At 37.2% G+C, this 26002-nt stretch overlaps 2 protein-coding genes across 3 annotated transcripts; one reads left to right on the plus strand and one right to left on the minus strand.

Annotated features, from left to right (window-relative positions):
• The first annotated feature begins 315 nt into the window (after window positions 1-315).
• ATP7 (copper-transporting ATPase 1) lies at window positions 316-19797 on the plus strand. The gene is made up of 4 exons (XM_073978596.1): window positions 316-1739; window positions 14802-16048; window positions 16112-16894; window positions 18435-19797. Exons 1-4 carry the CDS (start codon window positions 695-697, stop codon window positions 19146-19148), a joined length of 3789 nt encoding a protein of 1262 aa, XP_073834697.1. The 5' UTR covers window positions 316-694; the 3' UTR covers window positions 19149-19797.
• A 335-nt stretch (window positions 19798-20132) lies between these two features.
• Nrd1 (Nardilysin) lies at window positions 20133-24957 on the minus strand. Of its 2 annotated transcripts, none has more exons than XM_073978598.1 (9): window positions 24778-24957; window positions 24423-24690; window positions 24148-24332; window positions 23271-24093; window positions 22472-23206; window positions 21963-22086; window positions 21735-21895; window positions 21459-21678; window positions 20133-21275 (listed from the first exon to the last, which is right to left on the minus strand). In XM_073978598.1, exons 1-9 carry the CDS (start codon window positions 24806-24808, stop codon window positions 20346-20348), a joined length of 3477 nt encoding a protein of 1158 aa, XP_073834699.1. In that variant the 5' UTR covers window positions 24809-24957; the 3' UTR covers window positions 20133-20345. The 2 variants fall into 2 exon arrangements, with proteins under 2 accessions (XP_073834699.1, XP_073834698.1); XM_073978597.1 differs by having other exon boundaries at window positions 24423-24681; window positions 24778-24929.
• Between the last annotated feature and the right edge of the window lie 1045 nt (window positions 24958-26002).

The following is a 26002-nucleotide window of genomic DNA, read 5'->3' on the forward strand; positions in this document are numbered from 1 at the left end:
GTAATGGAAAGCAATAATCGATTTTTCGACTTTTCGATTTTGGTCTAAAACTAAAAATGCGATTTGTCGGTCTTGCGACTATTTCAGTTCTCTAAAACTCGACTTTCGACTTTTTCATAATTGCAGAAAATTTCTTTTGAACCTGTAAAACTGTCAAAATTGTAAAACCGCCAAGTCCACAATCTATGGGCAAACTCGAAAATCGATCACAAGATAATCGATTATGCGATTTTCTCTCCAGACAAAAGTCGACTACAATTTTTAGGTTTTTGACTGCAAAAAGTCGATTAACCGAAAGTCAACTTACCTATCCCTAGTTGAAATAATCAGTAGGTTTCGGTTCGTGTGTGGTGCGGTGTTAAAATGATGTTGAAAAGATGAACGAAGGAAATATCAAAGAATTAATTCAGAATTGTTCGGAATTTCTTCTAATAAAGTAAAATCGAACGACAGAGTGTAGAAAATTATTTGCATATTTTTTTTCTATATTTAAGTATAATTACGAAATTATCCAATGCAAAATTAATCGGGTTTATCAAGTAATAAAACTAAGTGTAGCAACAACAAAAAATATATTGCCTTATTGAACAAACGTCTGTTGAGATAAAGATAAGTAGTGTATGTAGTGCGTGTAATAACATAATAAGCAGCAAAATCGAAAACAACAACAAGTAGTAGACAGGAGGGGCCGACCATGGAAGAAAAAATGCCTTTCACTAGCCAAAACTTAGTGGAAATAGATTTACCTCCTAATGGCACAATGACGACGACAACAAAGGAAGTTCGCCTGTCCATTGTGGGTATGACATGCATGAGTTGTGTACGCAATATTGAAGGGAATATAGGATCAAAGGCCGGAATCATAAAATGCAGAGTGGAACTCAAAGAAAATGCAGGCTATTTCACATATGACAGCAGCATAACAAATCCTCAGCAAATAGCAAATGACATTGATGACATGGGATTTGAATGTACATATAATGGAGTGGACGAAAGTGGACAAATTGCAGTTGGAGATTCACCTAAAAAATGCTTAATACGAGTTGTGGGCATGACTTGTCAAAGTTGCGTACGCAATATTGAGGGTAACATTGGCACGAAGGAAGGTATTAAAACTATCAAAGTGAGCCTGGAAGAAAAACAGGCAGAAGTGGAATATGACAGTGTAAAACTAACACCAGATCTCATAGCTGAAATGATAGATGACATGGGTTTTGAGGCAAGTGTCATGGAACAAACTTCACCATCTAGTAATCACCCATCGCCTGCCTCATCAAAATCGCCTTCCCCCATAAAACAGTCACCCACAAAAAGTGTGGGCGACGACAAGCAACAGGTTGTTGCAAGAAATGGTAATGCCACTACAATACCCATTGAAAAGGAATTTCTATCGAAATGTTTTCTTCATATTCGTGGCATGACTTGTGCCAGTTGTGTGGCCACCATAGAGAAACATTGTAAGAAAATTTATGGAATTGATAGCATATTGGTTGCGTTATTGGCCGCTAAGGCGGAAGTAAAATACAATGCCAATGTAATTACACCTGATAGTATTGCAAAATCGATTACTGAATTGGGATTTCCATCGGAACTAATTGACGAACCGGATAGCGGTGAAGCTGTGGTGGAAATTGAGATAAGTGGCATGACCTGTGCATCGTGTGTAAATAAAATTGAGACACATGTACGAAAATTAAAAGGCGTTTCCGATGCTTCAGTGACATTAATGACAAAACGAGGTGAGAGAGCATGTTTTGCTATTTTGTTTTCGTATTTGCAACTTATTCAATTGTTTGTTAATATATTTTAGTGATTCTTTGTTGACTTGTTAAAGAAAGAAACCAAGTAAAAGACACATTCGCAGGTCTTATGTGTGGTGTGGGGGACTTTTTCATATATCAATTGAATCAAAACGCGAATTGGATATATGGGCATTTAAATATATTTGTAAATGTATTATTATCAATATCAAGACATTTTTATTATTAAAACATGTGCTAAGAGGGAATGAGGGAAATGCTTATCTTAGGTTTAAGGCCTAAAATCGTTAAGTACATTTAATGTTTATTGCACTTTCACTTTTTTGTGGCCTTGTAAAATGGTCATTGTTTACCTAAACTTTTGAAAACAGTAACAACCACTTGCAATACCTTGAAAGTTTCATTCCCTATAAACAAATGATTCTATCCTACAGCAAATTAACTCGTAACCTACATACGTTTTGTTGCCAAATGACGGATAACAAAATTACTTTTGTTTTTTCTGTTTCAATTGCATTGCTTTGATTGGCTACAAATAAATAACAAAATTTACCTCAATAGACAAAGAGAAAAATCTACAAAAACTATGTCAGTGGAACAGGTTTTTGTTTTTTGTTTTTAAATACATACATCAGGGCAAACATGCGATTCAAATTGTAATCTAATCATAATAAAACAAAGTCTTGATTAAATCGCATTGAACCATAATATTTAAAAAATATATATTCTCATTTTCCTTAAGTTATTAGATGTAAACTTGAGGGATAATAGTGTACTTAGTAATCCACCATTAATTTTTATTTATTTTTGTTTTACTTTGATTTTATTTGTTTTTTGTATATTTACTTTTTGACTACAGCCAGAGACCTGCGCCGAGCACAGTTTGTCGGCGGCGGCGGCTAATGTTGAAAAATGTCAGCGGCGGCTATCAGCCGGCTTTGAGCCGATGTTTTTTTTAACATTTTTTCATATTGCATTACATCGTTTTTAATAATAAAAAATATATATGTATGTTTATGTACACACATAGGTATTTTAAACAAAAATTTAAAATATTGCATACATTTTTATTAAAAAAATTTATTTGTAAATCAAAGAAATTCATATTTTTTAATTTAAGGATTTGGAATTAAAATTACACCTAACAAATTATTTCTTTATATTAAACTATTAAATATATCGTAGTTGTCGTGTATGAATAGCACCCTGTTTATCGTCAAAGGGCTTAAATTTGACCTTTTTGCTGTCACTATAGTGATCGATGCCGAACTAGCCCATCGCCCAAGCGGGTAATGAGCCAGCGCTTGAAAAAGCTTTTTCTGATGATGCGCTCGTTGATGGGATACATAAAAGTGAAGAGGCACATTGGGAAACTCCTAAAAAGTTTTTATAGAGGGCAATCATGTATAATTCCCTCGGAAATTTCCGCACGGAAAATAATCTTGGAAATTGAAATACTTTTAAAAATCAATGTTTTAAAACGTTGAAAAATGCTAGAATCACTTAACTATGGAATATTCTCGCCGAATCGACAAAAATATTCCCTTTTTGGAGATATATTTGCAAATTAAAAATTGTGAAATTGGAGAAAGGGAACAAATTCCGCACAGAATTTTTATTCATGATTGCCCTGATAATATTAGCGATAAATTTGAACACATTTAAGCTTTCCCTTCATAGAAATACCACATTTACTCACCCTTTTAGTAGCATAGGAGACTCCTCGAAGCAAACTTTGCAAAGTTGGGACTTTTTTAGCATAGGTTTGTTTGCAATTACTAATTGACCAAAATAGTGCCAAACCACTGATCCTCCTGAGGATTTCTTTGTTAAAACAACTTCACTTTCTTCTTTAATTTGGCTTTTACTTCTTATTATTTTGTCATATACATTAATGTCGTTATCAATTCCATTAAAAACAGTCAGGTCGTCATCGGATTCTGAACTAGATTCTTTTAAAAGATTATTTTACATTTGTAATTTTTTGTTTCGCCATTCCTGTTTATTTTGTTTTAGCTTACGAAAAAACTAACGTACACCTAAAAGTGTTACCCCATTCGCCAAAAACGGAAAAGGTGTTTCAGTGTTACCACATTGCAAAAATAAAAAAGTAGATGTTTTAAATCAACAGCAAGTAAATATACAAAAATATGTCTTTGAAGATCATTTTTAATAACAAGTTTTAAATATTTAAGCATTAAAAAATTAATATTTTCATATTTTTATTATTAATATGAATTTAACGGCTCAGTCGACAAAATTGTCGGCGGCGGCGGCTTTAAAATTTTATCGGCGGCTCGGCTTAGCCGGCTGTGAGCCGATCGGCGCAGGTCTCTGACTACAGCTGACTAAGCTTGTCTGCTAGATATAAATTCAAATGTGATATTTGTGTTTTTTTCTGTTTTCTTTTGCACTTTTCTTAGTGGGCCAGACAGTTTTAATTATTGTTATAGTGAATGTTAATGCTTGTTGTCTTTATCAAAAAATAATCTTTTTGAAAATTTACCGTATTCCCCAGCAAGTTAAACATTCAACTTATCAACAACCAAAAGTAACATTGGCAATTCAACAAGAAAAGTGAAGGCAAATTCAAGCAATTCATGTTTTCATGTTTGTGTGATTGTAACTACATACATATGTATGTATGTATGTGGAACAAATTACCAACCAAATTCTCAGATTTCTTTTTTACTTGTCTAATTTAAACTTGTTTTGTTTACTGATTGCTATTTGTAATTATTATGATTATTATGTCCAAAACGATCTAATTCCCATTGCATTTTTAATAATGAATCAAGTTCAAAAATATACCTTTATAGTTATTTTTTTATCACAATGCAGAGCTTATTAGATACCAGCTATAATGCCAAATGCTTATGTCTTATGTCCATTGGTTACGTGTGAATTAATATAGCAAAAGGAACGCAATAAACCAATGTCATGTGTTGGTTTTAATCCCATGAAATGAACCACTTTTTGCACTCCACATACTTTTCGTAAATTTCTTGAATTGATCAATCACTTGTCTTAATTTTTATGAAAAGGCCAAAGCACTCCTCTATCGTGATCTTGTTTTCATTCAATATTCCTTGTTAAAGTTTTTAACTGTTTTTGTATTTATCAATAAACAACTCAAGGAGAGTTAAAAAATAGCACACAGATTCCTTTGATAACCTGTATCACATTACAGAACTCATAGAACTTTGGATGGTTACTTTCCCAGCGAGAACTTTCTCGGAGAGTAAAGAGTTTTTATTCTCTTTTGCAAGAAAAATGTAAAAAATAAACAGAAACCTTCCCTGCAAAAACCTGCAAGCAATCAGCTGATTTGCCAAAACAGAACAATTAGTCCGCCATTAAAGGAACCAAACAAGCAAACATTTTGTATTTTATTAAAAATAAACAAGTAAATGACCCGATAAAAAAAAACTTTCCATTTTGCAACTTGATTCTTCAAAACAACTAAACAATTGTCTTGCTTATTTCCACAATAAAATTGTTTTCAATTTGCACAAACATATGAAATTTGTCCAGCAAGAATTTGCAAACTATCAGCAAAAGAACTGTCAAAATGTCTCTCTTGAACCGCTCTCTTTTGCTGGACTATTGTGTCAACAGACGACATCCAGCAACAATTGGTACAAACTGTTACAAATTTTAGGGTATCCAGACAAACCCAATGACTCTCTTTCTAATGTATGAATAATAACTAATTTTATCAGATGCTAACTGTATACGTCTTCTAAGTCCTACAATGTATGCGCTCTCTATGTTTAAGAAAAACAATTAAACCTTGCTTACAAAAGTATTTCAATAGGTGTTTACATTTGTTAAGAAACATTACTCTGTTGTTACAGTTTACGTTGATACAGTTCATTGACTGTTACGATTCAGAGCCGTTACGGACCCAAGTGTCATTGAAATATTTTGATGATTAGTAACTAATAAATATGCGCGCTCACTTTTGTCCGTTTTCGTGACAATAAAACACATATTCATATTTGTTTGTTTCTGTCATTGTTTAGTAAGGCTCTTAACAATTCTAACCCACACTTATTCGTAGGTTCCCAGCAGTAAATGTATGTCAATAGGAGAAGTTCATATACTGGTATTTAAGAATCATTACTATGACAGTTATTATCACTTATTACAAAATGAGAGTATGGGCCATTTACTATCTTATTACTTTTACTATCTGATGGATTTGAAAACGCAAAATAAACCAATTTTGAGGCATTAAAAATATAATTCTTACATTGAAAGTTAATTCCAAGAAGTTTCTCCTTGAAATTCAATCATCACTTTTAACTTTAAGTTAACCGGAACGCTATAAATCTGTTCGGTAAATCCAAACTATAACAAAAGAATACTTATAATAATGGGGGTAAGAGTAATTATTTATTGCTACAATTCTTTGAGGCCTAAAATTCTGAAATCTGTATGTATGTGTATGTATATTAGGCCGGGGCGATTTGAAAACCTTAATGAGCCCTTCGCGTTTCTGATTCCTGGGATTGAACTGAGCAAAAAAGTCCACTGGACCATATATCTACCGTGAAAATCGAGCCTCCCGATTTTGACTTTAAGTTTTTTATTGACGTTTTTTTGTATATTTTGGCATATAACAGCCAAACCATTGCGATTTTCGATCCAACACAAATACAAAAATTGTAGCCAAGACAGTAATTAAGAAGTCTCTAATACATCGCGAAAGCATTGGAACGCTCCTTCAGGCAGTTTTGGCCTTGAGAAGGTGCAAACTTTTCGAAAAATGTCGATAAATGACACTGTGCTACAAAAGTTGACCAGCAAAATATTCAAGTGTTCTGATGCAAATTTATATCGTGTTGGGATCCATGGACAACGACAATGCCTTTAGTTCGTTGGGGTCACTTCGTTTTTTTTTTTTTATAACGGTAAAAGTAGTGAAAATCTGGGTTTCTTACATTTTCAAATTTAAACGGACATATCTTCTTTTTTCACAACGGATTTCTAGTGATCCTTCTTCCTTTTAAAGGGGTGAATAATACCGTTAGAACAAGTTATTATTTGTTTAAATCGGTTAACAAATGGCGAAGTTATAGTGGTTTAAGTCTGAAAACCCTCTCAAAAAAACTATAACTGAATTTCTCATAATTTTCAAAAATACGTTTTTTTGTTTTGTTCAATAACTACTTATCCCTGAAGAAGTTGGAAAAATCCCAACGAAACGTCGGATTTAAAAATGAAATAAGTAGTTTTTATTTATTTTTCATTGACAAAAAGGACCTTATAGCCCAATAAGACAAAAGTCTTAAAAACAATAAAAAAAATATTTTCAAAATTATGAGAAATTCAGTTATAGTTTTTGAGGGGGTTTTCAGACTTAAACCACTATAACTTAGCCATTTGTTCACCGATTTAAAAAAAAAAATAACTTGTTCTAAAGATATTATTCACCCCTTTAAAAGGAAGAAGGATCACCAGAAATCCGACGACGGCCGGTTCTATGTACCGGATTGACCCGAGGAACCATCTTCTCGGCCAGGGCCGTCACCTCAGCAACTACTTGTTCGTGTTCGTCTTTATTTTTATTTTGGGAGCGGCATGTCCCGGAATGCCTGCTCCGGATTCTTTTGGTCCGTGCCGGGATTGAGAGTAACCCCGGGCCATGGTTCTGTACCGTTTGTCAACGTATCATCCACCATAGGTCGGTGTCAATGAGATGCAACGGGTGCCAAGGATGGGTGCATTTCAGAAACTGTTCAGGCCTCACCTACCTGAGGGAGTATTACGACAGGGTTTATGTTACCTCGTGCTGCGCCAATATAAACCCCAGTGAGTCTTCATCATCAACATCATCGGATTATGAAACTCCCCCGCAATCTCCCAGACAGCAGTATCAGCAGCAGCCGTTAACACCGCGTATTACTGTCCCAGTTCCTGAGGATGTGACATTCTTGCAGTTTAACTGCGATGGTCTTCGAACCAAGATCAATGAGATCGTGGACTTTATGAGTCGGAGAAATATCATGGTCGCGGCGATCCAGGAAACAAAGCTGAGCAACAACTGCAGTCTTCGGAGTGGGGGTGGAGGGCTTGCATTCCTACTGCACCAGTCTGTCCAGTACAGACCTATCTCGCCTGAGCTAGACTCTAGTGACCCATACTTGGAGTGTATGGGGGTAGCGGTAAGGTGTGGATCCGCCGAGATAGAACTGCTGAATGTGTATATCCCGCCGGTCAATAGCTGTGCCCCGCGTTATTTGCCTAACATCAGGCCTCTGTTGCGAGGTTATAACCGGCTGGTCCTAGGGGATTTTAATGCACATCACGAGTTATGGCATTTAGCTCTAGGAAATTACCAGAGAGGTACAGATCTGGCTGAGCAAATAGATAGCTCCACATTCTGCACTGCGAACGAGGACGCACCCACCAGGATTAGAGGAGACTGCCACAGTTCGCCTGACATATCCATCGTGTCACCTGGTCTGACGAATGACGTGACATGACGTGACATTTCCCTTGGGTCGGACCATCTCCCAATCCTCATCTCCATAAACAGACCACCAGACTTCATAACCTCTGAACGCCGCACTTTCATTAATCATGGAAAAGCGGATTGGCAAGGTTTCAGAGAGTTCACTAATCAACGCTTCAGAGAACTGTCCAGTCCCTCTGATGTTCGGGTAGCAGAGAGGAAGTTCCGAGACATCATCACTGCTGCAGCCGCTCTCGCTTTATCCCTGCTGGTCGAATACCTGAAATAAGACTAAATTTCCCAGCAGAGGCGACGGGATTAGCTAAAGAGCGTGATGAGCTTCGCTGCACGAACCCTAACGACCCCAGAGTTAGTTTAATTTATCGAGCACCCCGATAGCGACCGGGCGAAGAGAAGTGTTTTGCGTCGTTTGCCAGCCATGCTAGGCTGTTCGAGGATATCGAGAATACTACCCTCCGGCCTTGTCTAAAACGCTGGGTCATCTACTATTTGTGTGGTCGCCATTCATACGTGGAATTCAGAGACAGGAAGTTCAAACCCCGTAGAGTGAAGCAGGGAATTCCCCAAGGAGGGGTGATATCTCCGGAACTGTTTAACCTCTACCTCTGTTTTGCGTCGTTTGCGATCTCTTCCAGCCGAAGAAGAACCGCCACAATTTACGATGGATGATGTTGCAGATGTTATCCGAGGCGCAAAGTCATCCAAAGCGCTTGGACCTGACGGAATTTCTATGCTGATGCTAAAACAGCTGGATGGCCCAGGAGTCGAGTATTTAAGTAAGGTCCTTCACTTATCGCTAGCCACCCTAATAGTTCCCGATGCCTGGAAGATGGGCAGGGTGGTCCTGCTGCTGTGAAACCTGGCAAAGATGCCAGTAAAGGTGAGTCGTACAGGCCGATTTCACTTCTATCACCAGTAGCAAAGATACTCGAGGCATTACTCCTCCCCAGCATCAGAACGTGTTATCCAGTTGCAGATCATCAACACGGGTTCCGGAAGCAGCACAGTACCACAACAGCACTGCACGCCATTTCAACATATATTGGACGAGGGCTCAACCAGGACAAACCATGTCACAGAACAGTGATGGTAGCATTGGATCTGACCAAAGCGTTTGATACGGTCAGCCATGCTAGGCTGTTCGAGGATATCGAGAATACTACCCTCCGGTCTTGTCTGAAACGCTGGGTCATCAACTATTTGTGTGGTCGCCAGTCATACGTGGAATTCAGAGACAGGAAGTCCAAACCCCGTAGAGTGAAGCAGGGAGTTCTCCGGAACTGTTTAACCTCTACCTCTCTGCAATTCCACGCCCTCCCGCCGGCATTGAGTTAATTACGTACGCGGATGATTGTACACTCATGGCGTCAGGTCCCAATATCGGTAACGTTTGTGAAAGGCTAAATGCCAATCTCATTGATCTTGTAGAGTTTTTCCACGCGAGGAATATGAAAATATCCATCACTAAGTCAACAGCCACACTGTTCAACACGTTCTGATGAAGCTCCCACTGAATGTGCAGGTCGACGGTGCAACTATTCCGACCACAAACTACCCCAAAGTCCTAGGGATCACATTCGATAGCATGCGATAAGCTGAGAAACAGGAACAAGGTCCTCAAGTCCCTAGCCGGCAGCACTTGGGGTGCGGGTAAAGAAACCTTGTTAACCACATACAACGCGATAGGTCGGTCTGTGGTAAGCTATGCGGCGCCAGCGTGGTTTGCTAACGTAAGTGATACGCAATGGGATAAACTACAAATCTGTCAGACTGCTGCCCTGAGAACAGCTACAGGGAGTTACCTCATGTCTGCAGTGGATCATTTACATGAGGAGACAAAGATCCTTCCTGTGAGTCGTCACAACAGGAGGTTGACGATGCAGTACTTGCTTGGATGCTATAGGCAAGACCACCCAAATCACAATCTGGTGGATATGCCTGAACCCCCCAGGCGAGTTAGGGAGGATTATAGAGAATTTCTTGTTCCGATAAGCCTTTTTTATGTAAATATTTAATGACAGCACGCATTTCTAATTTTTCCATTGTAAAAAAATTGCGGATGCGTCTTTTTTGAACACCTGTTTCTATATGAAGGAGTTGCCAGATCGAAACAAAATTTTACATGTGTTCATAACAGAGATGGAAGTATCCAAAACACTTAACTTTTTCTGTTTATACCGCGCTTTTTGTGCTAGTCTAAAAAGTTTCCGAACTGCCCTCGTATTAAATGTGAAGGCTATTCATTAAAAATTGAGCGAATTATAGAAAAATCTCTTTGATGTATTCATTTATGGAACATGCTCTAAATCACAGCCGACCAAGAAGAGGGCACACAAAATTCTCAATATTTGCAACTTTTGACAGTGTGTTAGTAACGTTGTATGCACGCATGGTGCAAAACAAAAACAAATCAAAACATTTGTGTGCTCTTTCGTTGCGTTAGGGTCGTGTGTTTGTGAATTGCTGAAAAACTTCGTAACTTTAACAATATCAAAGCACGACATTGCTCTAAATGTATATAAAATTATACCCTTCGTGGCGTAATTGATCAATTATATTTTCAACAACTCATTTTACAGCTGATTATTTTCCATATGTGAATAAAATGCCATAAAAAACATCGAAAATCCCGGGACCCGAAAGAAATAAATCCCGGGATTCGGGATTTGCTAAATCCCGGATTTTCGGGATTTCGGGATCGCCATCCCAATCGGAGAAGGTACCTGACGCCAAGATCGTAAATCATTCGCATTCGTTTCGATCTCATTGCCATATAAGTAGAGTCGAATACAGAAGAGGTAGAGGTTCCGCAGATATGAAATGAAAACAGTTATGACCCAAGAGAAACGTCGGGTCATTTGTCAGACCAGGTAACACCATGGTTATATCTGGCGAACTGTGACATTCTCCGCTGATACTGGTGGGGGTGTCCTCAATGATCGTGCAAAACGTAAACTTGTCAGTCTGCTCAACTAGAACTATGCCTCTATGGTCATTGCCGAAAACCAAATGCCACAACTCATGATGAGCATTAAAGTCCCCCAGGACCTGACGATTATGACCTTCAACAAGCGGGCTAATGTTAGGCTTATAACCTGCTATTTATCGGCGGGATGTACACATCAAGCAACTCTACCTTGACAGTTCCACAACTGAATGCTACCCCATACATTCCATGTACGGGTCATTAAAGTCAGGCTCAAGCAAGATAGGTCTGCATTGAACAGACTGGTGCAATATGAAAGCTAATCCCCCCACCTTACTTCTGGTGCGATTCTTCTTCAGTACGTTGTAACCATCACAACGCAGTAAGCTGTAGTTGTTCTTGTAATCACTACACTACAAAATTGTATTGATGACGATATTTCTGATAACGACCACGTCTCACAGCGGGTTGTGTTCAAGCAGCATGCAGTAGGTTAGGTTAGGTTTAAAGATGCGCAGCTACAATTCATCATAGCTGCTTCACTCGGAGACCTTTTGGTCCATTGTGTTCATCCTGAAAATATATAAGAGATTGGAGATAGAAAGATTTCCAGCAGGAGAAAAGAGTTTATAGAGTAGGGAGATTGATACATAAAGGAAAGGGGAAGAAAAGAAAATAATTTTGTTAATATATATATATATATATATATATATATATATATATATATATATATATATATATATATATATATATATATGTATGTATATTGTTCGACCTCATAATAGAATGAGAGAGTCAGATTTGCGGTTGTGCCGCATAGTTTTCCCATAGCCATTTACAGGCTCTGGTAAAGTTGACAATAGTCACAGGATCTATTGAGGAGAGACCGGTAAGAGTAGGGATTTCGTAATCACCCAGTAGTCTCCGCCTCATGCTTCTAAGCATAGGACAACGACATAGCAGATGTTCGATTGTCTCCAACTCCTCCTCATCCTCACAGAGTCTGCAAAAATCGACATTGGTTCCATCCCACTTACAGCTTCTGGATCTGACGCGACAGTGGCCGGTAATCACCCCTGTAGCAATTCTGATCTCAGGTTTACTGAGTGAGAGTAAGGATGAAGTTCTACGTCTCGAAATGGTTGGCCATATTAGTTTCGCTATCCTACATTTGGGTTCATTAGACCAAATTTTACCAGCTTTATCGGAGAAGAAGCTCGTGAGCTTACCAATAAAATGACACAGCGGCGGTTTCACAGGGCTTTCTGCCTGAATGCTATCGGACTGTGAGCCTGTACGTGCCAGTTCATCAGCGATTTCGTTTCCTTCTATATTATAATGTCCGGGTACCCAACAGAATACGATTGAATTTTGAATGTTCTCAAGTTGATGTCTACATTTGCTAACGATCTCAGACTTTATTGTGCAGTAACATAGTCCCTGTCGAAGTCCCTCACGAGTCCAGAGCAACCCTTAAGAAGCACCCACTCCCGGCATCTATTGCATCTCACCGAAGTTTGAGTGTGGTGGATGCGGCTGTGACAAACTGGGAACATCCATAATGGTCCTGGGTTTTCCTGCATCCCTGCACGGACAAAAGGAATCCAAACGTATGTACACTCAGGTTTCGAGTCAATTCGGTATTGAAAAAACCGCCGCCTTGGGATTGTAGCGATTGTTGTTGTTGTAGCAGAATATGATGCTGGGTTGGCAGCTGCTGGTCGAAAAACTTTTGATTCCTAGACAAGACACTAGGGTGACTTGATAAAGAAAAATACTTCATAATTACAAATTTATAAAAATGTATAAATAGAAGTTATCAAAATCAGCCTTTGCCTTCTAGCCATTAGCATTCAAATACGCCTGATGAGCCTGGCTTAACCACCAGGCGAAACGATCGTAGCGTAATGGTTGAGTGTGTGGTATTTCGCTAGAATTAATTTCTCAATACAAAACTCCTTAGGCCATGTTAGCTCGATTAATCCAATTAATTAATTAAAAACTTTTGGTTTCGGATCAATCCGGTACAGAAGAACCCGCTGCCGTGGTATCTGTTGTAGCGATTCTAGGGTGAGTCGCTGCTGTAGCAATAAATGTAAATTATTCTCAGCCTTTGATTTAAAGAGGTCATAACACTTGTAGATGATGCCAGTCCTTGGCCGAATAAAAAAAGAATACAGTAAGGACAAATGCATTAATAACAATATCTGAAAAAACTGTATTGTTTGAGAATTTAGAACTGAATTAACAATTAAACGACTTGATAAATTAGTTTTATCTATAGTAACAGCACTTTATTTCAAGTAATTCCAAAAATGTATAGCAACTACCTCAACAACTATTGTTATCAGTAATGTTTTCTTTATATTCAAATCTTAGTTAAGTGTTCTATTTTAAATTACTCTAAAATTCATAATACATTCCATACTATCAGTATAGTCGGCGGCATGTGTTATATACCCATGCAAACATGTAGAGAGATAAAAGAAATGTTAACCAGACAGGGTTTTAATTTACATACATCAAAATTAATTTCCATACCATAGGGCGTTTTCTGTAATATTTTTTCCTCATCGATGACATGTCATGAAATAATTGAATGGCGCTACAAATCACTTGAAAGTAGTGCTGTTTTGTTTTGAAAACAAATAAGTCATAATTTATTTTATTTGTGAATGAGCGCGGGTGGCATTTGTATTTCAATAGTAGAATAGTTCTCTTAAAATTGCATTGGAAAAGCGATGTGATTGGTGGGGGCATTGTCCCGCTTCTGTTGAAGTTGCTTTTGTTCGAATATATGCATATTTTCAATGCATTTGTGATTCATTTTTGTAAAATGCAGACAAAGAAAATTTTTTTGGCGTTTTCGGGAGTATTTATCACTTCATTATTATCATTTAGTTTGAAGTTTACAAATAATCCACAATGTGTTAACTATCAAAATTAATTTAATTTTTCGTATAGAACAACAACTTAAATGATTGCTCCACTTAATTACAATGATTCTCATACAACATCTGTTTTCTTCAACAACAAGATGGTGAACATAAAAATCAAACTTCCACATGTTGGAAACCCAACAGTGGATATAACAATAGCAATTGCGTCATTTTTAGCAAAATTCAGGCTATACTTAAGCTTTTTGACAGTAAACTACATTATCTCCAGATGTTTTTTAATAATTAAAAAGGGAATTAAAAAATACTCATACATATGTACATTTTATATAACTTATCTTTTAAACTTGTAAAACATTTGAGAGTATTTAGTACAATCATAGAGTATTACTTTTACCTCCATTATTATAAGTCTTCTTTTGTTATAGTTTGGATTTACCGAACAGATTTATAGCGTTCCGGTTAAATTAAAGTTTAAAGAGATGATTGAATTTCAAGGAGGAGCTCCTTAACAATAACTCAATGTAAAATGATATTTATAATGACTCCAAATTGTTTTATTTTGCGTTTTGAAATTCATCAGATAGTAAAAGAACACATATAATAATGGCACTTAGAATTTCTAAATTATTTCTTTGAAAATTTAATAATATTCGTTAAAATATTCTTTCGTAGTTTTTCACAAAGCCAGCAATAAAATACTTGACAATTTTCCCTGTTTCTCTTCTCAATTTCAGGAAAATTTCGTTACAATACCGATGTTACTGGTCCCCGTAACATATGTGAAGCCATCGAACAATTGGGCTTTCAAGCTCACATACTTTCGGGCAAGGATAAAATGGCCCACAGCTATTTGGAACACAAAGAAGAAATACGCAAATGGCGTACAGCATTTCTCATCTCTTTGCTGTTTGGTGGCCCCTGTATGATTGCTATGATTTACTTTATGGTTGAAATGGGCAATAGAGGACATGCAGCCATGTGTTGTCTCGTACCCGGCCTATCTATGGAAAATTTGGTAATGTTTCTGCTCTCAACACCGGTGCAATTTTTTGGTGGTTGGCACTTCTATGTTCAATCGTATAAGGCCATAAAGCATGGCAGCACAAATATGGATGTCCTGATATCAATGGTTACAACCATCTCTTATCTATATTCTGTGGGAGTTGTCATCGCAGCTGTACTAATGGAACAAAATTCATCACCTTTAACATTCTTTGATACACCACCAATGCTTTTGATATTTATATCGTTGGGCAGATGGTTGGAACACATAGCCAAGGGTAAAACTTCCGAAGCTCTGTCAAAGTTGTTGTCCCTGAAGGCAGTGGAAGCTGTTTTGGTAGAAATTTCTGCAGATTTTGAGATTACTTCGGAAAAGGTAATATCAGTTGACTATGTGCAAAGAGGAGATATTTTAAAGGTCGTGCCGGGTGCAAAAGTTCCTGTTGATGGTAAGGTGCTATATGGTCATTCAACGTGTGATGAGTCACTTATTACCGGAGAATCAATGCCAGTGGCAAAACGTAAAGGTGCTGTGGTCATTGGTGGCTCCATTAACCAAAACGGAGTCTTGTTGATAACAGCCACTCATACGGGTGAGAATACTACACTGGCACAAATAGTCCGTCTGGTGGAAGAGGCTCAAACTTCCAAGGCACCCATTCAGCAATTGGCTGATCGCATTGCGGGCTATTTTGTGCCTTTTGTTGTAGTGGTCTCCAGTGTGACACTTATTGGCTGGATAATAGCGGGTTTCATAGATCCCGATCTGGTACCAGTTGCCGGGGAGCACAAGGCCCACATGGATACAAATACCATTGTTGTGAGTTATGCATTCAAGTGTGCCCTGAGCGTCTTAGCCATTGCCTGTCCATGTGCACTGGGATTGGCAACTCCCACTGCTGTGATGGTGGCAACTGGTACAGGAGCTATTAACGGTGTTTTGGTAAAGGGAGCCACAGCATTGGAGAATGCCCACAAGGTAAGGAAAATAAACAGCAATAACGAAAACAACAACAATTAATCAATGTTAAATCCCTAACAGGTCAAGACTGTGGTATTTGATAAAACCGGCACCATAACACATGGCACACCCATGACCTCCAAGGTTATTATGTTTGTCAAACCCTCCGTTTGTAGTTTAGCTCGTGCATTGGCCATTGTGGGTGCTGCAGAATCGAATAGTGAACATCCCATTGCCTCAGCAATAGTACGTTTTGCCAAAGACATGTTGGCTCAGGATGCCTTGGGCAAGTCTTCCAATTTTCAAGCTGTTCCCGGATGTGGTATTAAGGTCACAGTTTCTCATTATGAAAGTGCTCTGAGACAGGCAAGCCATTCAGAAAAAATAATCAACTTTGAAAACAGTTATCGCTCACATGGTAATAATATTGAAAAAGCTCCCATACAATTGGAAAATGGAGTATCCATATCGGAGTTAATATGCGCTAGTGTCGGCCAAATGGAAACAAGCCAACAGCAACAGTTATTACAATTAGATGATCAAACACATCCTACGGAAATTGTTGGCGATTCGAAATCCATAATGGATAGTGAAATAAATGTCTTGATTGGAAATCGTGAATGGATGCTACGCAATGCCATACAAGTTTCAGCAGAAATCAATAATGTCATGACTGAAGAAGAGTCCAAGGGACACACGGCTGTGTTATGTGCTTTAAATGGTCACTTGATATGTATGTTTGCTGTGTCGGATATGGTTAAGCCTGAAGCCCATTTAGCGGTGTATACCCTAAAGAAAATGGGCATTGATGTCATACTGCTGACCGGTGATAATAAGAATACAGCGGCTAGTATTGCCAGAGAGGTAAGTAGGGGATGAGAAGAGGATGACAATGTTTATAGTCTCTATATGCATGTAAACATTATAAAGTTCTGAAGGTCATTGTTGTATTTTTTAGAAAGCTAAACAGCCATATTCTGAACGCAAATTCCCGTTTTCTCACTCTCTTCTTTATGTTGAAATGGAAAAGAGTCAAAACTCAGGGAGGCTTAAAATGTTATGTTTTGAAATAGAACAAAATCTCCTATGGTTGGGGCTATTTTTATAGCAATAGTAGTGCTAGGAAAAGATTTAAAGATTGTTTCTTCTGTTGGACATAAAAGCCTGTGTTAACGAATCGAATCATAGTGATAAGGCATCGATTTATGTGGTGGTGGGACTTGTGTACGAACAACGTAGTAAAACTGTTCGTCCTCATAGGCTGATGATGGCAGTGTTAAAAATTCATTGAATCTATTCACCATAAACAAAAAGCGCCACCAAAATCTGCACTGAATAAAATGGCACTCAAATGTGGGGTACCATATTATCAGGTGCATCAAAACGTATCTAACGTTTTTCTACTGTTCTTTAGACGGGTTCATTCAACATTTTGACGCTATACATTAATTTATTCGATTGTGATATGGCATTTGAGGATAAACATCCTATTACACTATGCAACACTGAAAATGCAAACAACTTCTGGTATGCATTTTTTGAAAGTAAATATTGAGACTACAAAAACCCTAGCAGGGTTTTGTCCTGTCAGATCCAGTTCCGATTTTATGGCCTCATCTAAACCGGGCTAAAACTACAGTTTTTTGCATTTATCGGGCCTTTATCTCGGAAACGATTAGGAAATTGGTCTTGCTGTCTTTGGCAATATTGCAGCCCTAGTAGAACTTATCTTTTGAACAGACCACATGAGAAAAACTCCATCTTAGGCATCAAAATCGGCAAAATATAGAAAATTTTACATAATTGCTGAAATTCTGTTACGTATCAGCTAAACTATTGGGAGTTGAACCAAGTAACCTTTAGCAAAAGTCTTCCAAATAAAATTCTCAACAACTCTTTAGAACATTCTGAAACTCTAAAATGCTTACTTCATGTTGTTTCAGCGGTATTTTGCATCATATCTTTTACAACAAGTATTTCAAACACAGTCCACACCAACAGTTTTTCGAATTCTTTATTTCCCCAAATATTTTATTCTTGCACTTATCTAAAAATTTGCTTCAGAGGTCAGATGAAGATTCACATAGGTTTAAGAGATATAGCCCAGAATTTCTTTAAAAAGTCAATATTAAACCATGTTTAGATGGGGATATAAAATCCAAGCTGGATCTGATACAACAAAACCCTACTAGGGTTTTTTGTCGTTTGGTTCGGTACTTTCAAAAAATCCTCAGCTCAAATTGTTTGTACAATATCCCCTTAAAATGTTGCACAGTGTTATTGAAGGAGTTTTGGTTGTCATTTGGCATTTGAGGGTCTCAGTTTCTAGGGAAATTTCTAAACAGTTTTCCCTTTTATGAAGGTCAATGAAAAACACTTTTTTGTTTTACTTGTTTTTTCTCAGGTTGGCATAAATCGTGTTTTTGCCGAAGTTTTACCATCTCACAAGGTTGCCAAAATCCAACGCATACAAGAAGCTGGACATCGTGTGGCCATGGTGGGTGATGGTGTTAATGACAGTCCTGCATTGGCCCAAGCGGATGTGGGCATTGCCATTGCTGCTGGCACAGATGTAGCTGCTGAAGCTGCCGATGTGGTGTTAATGCGTAATGATCTACTTGATGTTGTGGCATGCCTCGATCTATCTCGCAAAACCGTTAAACGTATACGCTACAACTTCCTCTTTGCCAGTATGTACAATTTATTGGGAATACCTTTGGCCTCAGGAATATTTTCGCCATTTGGTATTACACTACAACCATGGATGGCCTCAGTTGCAATGGCCGCCAGCTCAATATCTGTTGTATGTTCATCATTGTTATTGAAATTATATCGTAAGCCGACAGCTGCTAAGTTACGCACAGCAGAATACATACATTATGTAGCTACCTCTAAAGAACGTGAACCAGATCAGCTATCCTTGCATCGGGGATTGGAGGATTTACCTCGTAGACGTTCCAGTTCATCACTACTATCTCGTCTTCTGCTACGCTCTGGAAGCGTTAAAATGGATCCCAAAGAAGATTCACTGCTGGCAGCTGATGATGTGGATTATATCAAACCAAAAATTGTCAAAACAAAAAATCTTCAAGATGTGACCGAGCTACAAAAATTATAGACTAAGTAGGGACACCTCTAAAGGGTGTGCGTCTTGTTGTCCGGATGAAAGGAAAAAATTGTTATATGCATATCAGATGCATAATATTTGTTTGTGTTAGAAGAGAAGATCGTATTCCTTAAAATCGTTGTTTTTTTTTTTTTGTTATTTTGAATATCTTTTTTTGTTTCATATCGCATTCACTTCATGTCTTCAAATAATTTGTATACACACACACACACACACACACACCACATTTTCACTCATCACTTAAAAGTAATTTATAAGTTCCAAAAAACCACAACAAACAATTTGTTATATAACTGTGAAATAATTATCGACATGAAATTTAATTTAAATAATAACTGTATAGAATTATAAATCCATACATATATAAAAAAGCTGCATATTCTGTTATGAAATGTAAGGGAGAATCGACCCCTTTTGAAATGTCTTGTGTAAAATATAAATCCTTTGTAAAATATCGTGTAACTATTGTGACCAGACATTGTTTTTTTTTTCTTTTTGGCAGACATATGCTCAAAATAAGCAAACAATAAACATACATATATAAATATATTCTATATTTTTTGTTATACGTCTTTTTTAATTATAAATATTTTTATACGAATCGCTAAATAAATCAATATTGACCCCATATAACCCGTAATTATTTGTATTGTCTTTTTCGAATTCGGAGGTTAAAGGATTTATCTTCCCATTATTTATAGTGACAAAATAATTGAATACAAACACCTATATGGCTCAATCATTCAGTTCTATTCCAGAATAAAGGCCTCGACACACAAGCGGCTGGGTTGCCGGCTGAAGTCATTTCTGGAAAAAAAACTAAAGACCAAGTTTGACCTAATTCAAATGTGATTCTGAAATCATTTTATTAGGTCGAACGTGACTTCAGCAAGAATGCCATGCTTCTTATGTGTCGAGGCCTTAAGTTTGCAGTTTCATTAGTTTCCTATTCTTCATCAAATAGACACACTTGAGTGAGATGTTTAATTTTCTTATTTTTATTTTAATTAAAATAGTAATTTATTTAAATAATTTTCATTATAATTACGATTTAAATAGAAAAATTAAAAAATAAACTCACTTTGAGAGCAATTAAATTCAAATTTTTAATTTGAATATTAAGTTTTCACATTCTAAAGGAAAAAAATTGCGGCAATATTATTTCATATAGTAAGAGGGGCGTGAGAATTAGCAATCCTCTATAATATCCATAGCACCAGAACCGCCACCAGATGTAGAACGATCACTATTATCGCCATCTATGACGGCGATTTCCACTTTTGTTTTCGTTATGGGATAAACATGTAAATTTTCCTTAAAGTCATTGATGTCGACAATTGTGGTGGCATCACCTTCACGTGGTATAAATTTCAAATCTAATTTATTGGCCAACGCATTGAACAATTCTTCATCCGCTTCGTCGTCATCTGCATCACCTTCCCCGTCATCATTATCGTCATCCTCAGCTTGTTCCTCTTGCATTACTTCATCGGTGGTATTATTTTCACCCACATTGCCAATAACTTGAATCGATAATTTACGCAAATTTGTACGTTCATTATTTAGTAGGAAATCAATTATCTCTTGTTTCTCTAGAGTTTTCAATATTTCCACTTCTTTGCGTTTGCGATCGAATAAATATTCTTCACAGGTAATCTCTCCCCAATTTCGAGAAACCTCTTCGTTGAGGGACATATCAACAACCTGTTTTATTTTTATCAAAGATTCTCGTACATGTTCGTATTCATCTTGTGGCATTTCATCCAAGATTTGTAACATTTTACTACGGAATGCTTCAATACGTTCATCAACATGGGCGGCGGTGTGTTTGGTTTCTTGCGAGTTGACAGTAATTGAATAGCCCGCAATGCCATAATTAATGCGTACCGTGGAATCAACATAATAACCCAATTGTTCTTTGGTACGTAGGGTGTCGAATAAAGGTTCATCGACAAACATCATTAACAAATCCAAAATACTTTCAATGCGCACCGAACTGGGACCAATTTGATAGAAGTTAGTGACCACTGTATTGACATCTTTGTCATTTAGAGCGTGGCATCTTATATAATGTGAACCTTGGGGTAATTGTACTGTCCTATTCTCAATGTACTTTGTCTGAAAATGAAAAAAAAAGAAAACACGAAGTTAGATATAGTTAAAGAGCAACAATTTGAGAGTTCCATGTGGAGAATTCTTAAAACTTATAAAGACAATATCGCGGGAAGTATGTATTTAAAAAAAAATTGGAACAATCTGGGTACAGCTAAATCTTTTGAGTGGAACCTTCATCTTACATACCTCCTTAATATTTTGACAATTTAATGTTGTCAGCACCGAATTCATAACGTTATGAGCAACTTCTTCGGTCAAATTTCCCTGCATTAACGCTTGGACATACAGCTCTTTGGTGTATTTATCAGCAAACTCCAACATATCGTCATAGGTTATGTCATTAAGACACTTGTATTTCTCAATTATGGTCCAGCGTATATTTTCCACAATTGTTAGGCGTATATCTCTAAAATGTGACACCAATCAATAATTTGTCAATATTTAGTTTTCCTCTTCACTTACTTATTCAATGTCTTTGGTTTGATTAAAGCATTGAAATAGCCTTTCTTGACGTGTTTCTTAAAAGCTTCCAGCTGTTCTTCCGTAATGTGATCACGCATATTAATCATAGATTTGGTTATTAAATCCACCACCATATGTAGCTTTTCATTATAGCCATTTGTCTGAAAGAAAATCAAGAATTAAATGTTCGTACCAGGCCTCCTTCATGAATCCAAGTTTTATACTTACTTTCAAACAAACACCCTTTTCAGATGAATAAAATTGATAATTCAAACCAGCCACAGTGGCTGGGTAGAGCTCCTCAGCCAATTTATATTTTACCAAATGGGAGTACAAAGCACATAAGACATCGCTAATAAAAGAAACAATAAATAAAGCATCAGAAGGTAGTTTCGTTTCCTTTTCCAATGGCATTTTTTCAATAACCACTTCTGAAGAAGGACAACACATGTACATATATGTTTCATCCACTCAATTGGAAATATCTCATTCAAAGCAAACAAACAACTTAAAGTACAAATTTACTAGAAAAGTGTTATCTCTCAATTTCTTTGACAAACATGAAGGATGTCAAATGGATAAAAAAAGTGACAGTTCATATGACATTGATAGATAGTGTAAACACCCCTTCAGAATGTAAGAATAATAAAATGCAGACAGAGCTCCTACTCGAATCCAGATAGAGCTCCTACTCGAAACTTCTTCCTTTACTGAGTTTCATTTTGAAATGTACTTACTTTTTAGGATTTTGCCTTAGCAAAGGCGATACAAAATAGAAATACATAAAAGCATCGGGTAATTCAAATTTATCATCCTGTCTAAACCACAGCTCACATACATCTGTTTGTAGGATCTTCTTTGGACCGAAGGCCACTTCTGGTTTACCATTCTCAATCCAAAACAAACGAAAATCATTTGATATAAAACGATTTGGTTTCGGCAAGAACAGTTCTGGCATTGATTCACAATTATCCCACAAGTCCTGCCATTTCTGGGGCATTTTGATTGAGGTATACTCGGTGCCAAACCACTTCTCCTTCTTGTCATAATTAATGCCATCATATTTTTGTTGTGATGTTATCATTATATTAAAAGTGAACTCATTCAAGTGCTTGATGACATCTTGTATTTGTTCTTCGTTGTATTCGAAATAGAGTTCGGTTCCGGTTAGAATATCCTTGGAGGGATAATATTTTGAACGCACAACCAAATTTTGTACATTATCAAAAGCTGCTTTTTGAGAGGCAAAACGAAAACTAGTAGCTTCAATGTTGGCCAATTCTTCATAGGCTTCCTTTAAGGAACCGCACTGCGCAAACAATTTAATATAGGCAAATGTGGCTGCCAATACCTCATCCAAATGTTGAAATCCACTATCGGTTAAATAAATGCATAAATTGAACAATGAGTAAATGGAGTTTGTGTCAAAACCGGACTCATCTACACCAGCAATTAACTCCAAGCCCCACAATCTAAAAGGAAAACAAAACTAATTACATCAAATAGTTCTAAATTATCTTAAACGTCTTTACTTACTTTTTCCTTAAATAGGCACACAAGCTGCCCTCGCCCTCATAACCAATAAGATAAGACAGAAAATGGTCTGGTTTACATTTATACAGCTTGGTCATGGGTGGAAGGACCCAGGTCAGCTCCAATTTACACACATTTTCTACCGGCTTAACAAAGAACACTTCATTGTGGAATTCAGGACTGAAAGCTTCGCGGTAATTGTATACACCAAAATCTTTACCGTCCAACATGTTGCTTGGAATATCGGAAAAATGTTTGACCACAAGATTTTCCAACTCATCAATGGGTAATCTGGCCTGCACGCACACGTACATCCTGTGGCCACTGTAATGTCTCTTACAAAATTCATGCAAATCTTTATGTAGAACATCATCGTCAATATTTTCTTTCAAAGATTTTAAATTACCCCAAGTGAAAGTACTGTGGGGATAGTCTTTATTAGCCAAACTGGCCAGTAATTGATCACGTCTAGCCTCGTCGTCATGTAATGTTTGTTGGAATTCTGATTCTACAGCCTCGCGTTCCCTGGCCATAGCTTCCTTCATCATTAAGGGGGCCTTCAATAAAGCCGTAAAATAATCCATACTACTGTCCAAGTGTTCCTCCGACACCTCAAAGTAGAACAAAGTCTCTTCACACTCGGTGTTTGCATTGTCAAAGCCTCCACATTTTTTAATATGGGCATCAAAAGCATTCTCTGTGGGATATTTTTTGGAACCCATAAAAATCATATGCTCCAGAAAATGTGCAAGGCCCTGATAGTTGGTAGGCTCTGTGAAGGAGCCAACATCAACTAGTAATGCCACGGCAGCCAATTTTTCATCACCTGGTAAATACACTTTAATGTTTGTTGTACTCTCTTTTTAATTTCAAAGCCCACCTTCTTCCGAGTCCACATCGGATTCTCCTCCCTCTGAACTTGAGCTGCCCGACTCATCATCACTGCTAGATTCTTCGGCACAAGAGTCGCCTGTTTCACCGGAGGAGGTTGTCAAGCCATCATGTGGCACTGGGCTTGGATCCGAAACCAAAAGGGCATGCAAACCATTGGCTAAAACTAATGTCCTGTGTGAAAAGATACATTAAACAAAATTAATATATGGCTCATTTTTATTTATGTATACAGCATGGTTTTTCTATTTATTTTTAACTTACTTGTAATGTTTCTTGTCATTTTCGGACTTATCTGGAATTTCAAGGTAAGTAACACCAGTTTCAGTTTCTTCTGCGACCATTCTGTTGCGGTAATCTAAATTATTTCTATTCTGATGATGATGCGGCAAACGACAATATTGTTGACGTTGTTGATGCTTCTGATGATGCACTAAGCAAGCTGTCGATGATCTAAGTCTCTGATTTTTTATTTGTTCAAGTGTTTTCAATGTTTTTAAAGACCGAAATGCCACACAAATATCTGCAAACCCTTTTGTTTAATCTCAATTAGGTTAGGTTATTACTTACTAAAGTTAAAAAATAGACTAAAAATAAAAACAACAAGAATGAATTTTACCTAAAATTTTCAATCTGCTTTTAAAAAGCATATACTAATCCAAAACAGGTAGTGGACGTATAATATAATTAATTTTTGTTATTCTGCACACGTTTAATTTTTTTTTAATTTTTAATGACACTGAACACGACAAGGGATACTTTGGATTTAATTTGGTGAATAGGAGTTCAAAGAACGAACGAAAAAGAAAAAAGATTAACCGATAAAAATGAGTAGTCAAAACAAAACCGTTGGTGGAATGGGGATGGATTTATAGATTGAAAATTACGGTGATGGATCTATAGATCGAAAATGACGGTGCTAGATGGATCTTTAGATCAAAATATGAAATGATTCTAGATATACACATGGTACAATCATTAAAAGGTAGGGCACAGCAAACATCTGATTACAATTTTTTCCTGAGGTCCTCCTATTGTGTCAAAACAGTTTTGACAAAGTTGACAAACGGCAAAATAAATTTATTCAAAATCAAATTGGACACATACAAAAACAAATATAGAAGATGTACAATGAAAGCAGAAATGACTTCAACATTGTCGACGTGTTCTTGATTAAACAATGGGATCAGATGAGTGGAATATGCTGATATATGCTGTGGATATGTGTTGTGATTGCAGCTTAACGATGTCCAACTTCCGTGTTGTGTCTGTTGGTAACAATAAATCTAATACTGCTAACTGTCATGTTTTTGTCGCTGCGAAGTCTTTCAACCTGATTCCTTTGGCAGAAGTTTCACCTGGAAGACTGAATTTACGGACTGTTGGACCAAAGTCATTCTCCTTTCCAATTTCGGCATTAAAATCGCATAAAATAAATGTAATGTCATGGGCAGGACAACAATCATGCGTTTCTTCTAAGCACTCGTAAAATACATACATATATCTTTGGTCTGTTGGGACCGTATGTGCCGGGGCCATTAGGTGTTGTTGTGGCGCCTTTCCCAATGCATCGTATTTCCTGTATTGCAGTAATATCGGTCTTGTATTTTTCAAGTACATATTCCAAAGCGTAAACTGCACCTTCTGTGAAGATTCCGAACATTCCAGGTGCAGATTCGCTGTAAAACTTTTGCGAGGTCGTCAGCTTAAGATGGGGGTTGTTTTCTGTTTCTTTGTTTTTCATAATACGATCTTTTGGAGCGATGGGTTACTAGCCCAATGCCCAACTCAAGTTTTTAACGTTCTTATGAGTAAACATGTTAGCTCACTAACCTTAACAGATG

This window comes from Musca autumnalis, unplaced genomic scaffold (assembly GCF_047663935.1).
Source record: "Musca autumnalis isolate F117 unplaced genomic scaffold, ASM4766393v1 scaffold_3, whole genome shotgun sequence".
NCBI classification, from domain to species: domain Eukaryota; kingdom Metazoa; phylum Arthropoda; class Insecta; order Diptera; family Muscidae; genus Musca; species Musca autumnalis.

What these genes read in the sequence shown, in the direction of transcription:
- ATP7 (XM_073978596.1), top strand. Translation starts at nt 695, where the DNA reads ATGGAAGAAAAAATGCCTTTCACTAGCCAAAACTTAGTGGAAATAGAT. An exon ending in GACATTAATGACAAAACGAG is followed by an intron (nt 1,740 to 14,801) that starts GTGAGAGAGCAT and finishes TCTCAATTTCAG; the next exon opens with GAAAATTTCGTTACAATACC. An exon ending in CATTGGAGAATGCCCACAAG is followed by an intron (nt 16,049 to 16,111) that starts GTAAGGAAAATA and finishes AATCCCTAACAG; the next exon opens with GTCAAGACTGTGGTATTTGA.
- Nrd1 (XM_073978598.1), bottom strand. Translation starts at nt 24,808, where the DNA reads ATGCTTTTTAAAAGCAGATTGAAAATTTTAG. An exon ending in TGTGCCTATTTAAGGAAAAA is followed by an intron (nt 23,207 to 23,270) that starts GTAAGTAAAGAC and finishes TTTTCCTTTTAG; the next exon opens with ATTGTGGGGCTTGGAGTTAA. An exon ending in AAAAGGGTGTTTGTTTGAAA is followed by an intron (nt 21,896 to 21,962) that starts GTAAGTATAAAA and finishes ATTTTCTTTCAG; the next exon opens with ACAAATGGCTATAATGAAAA.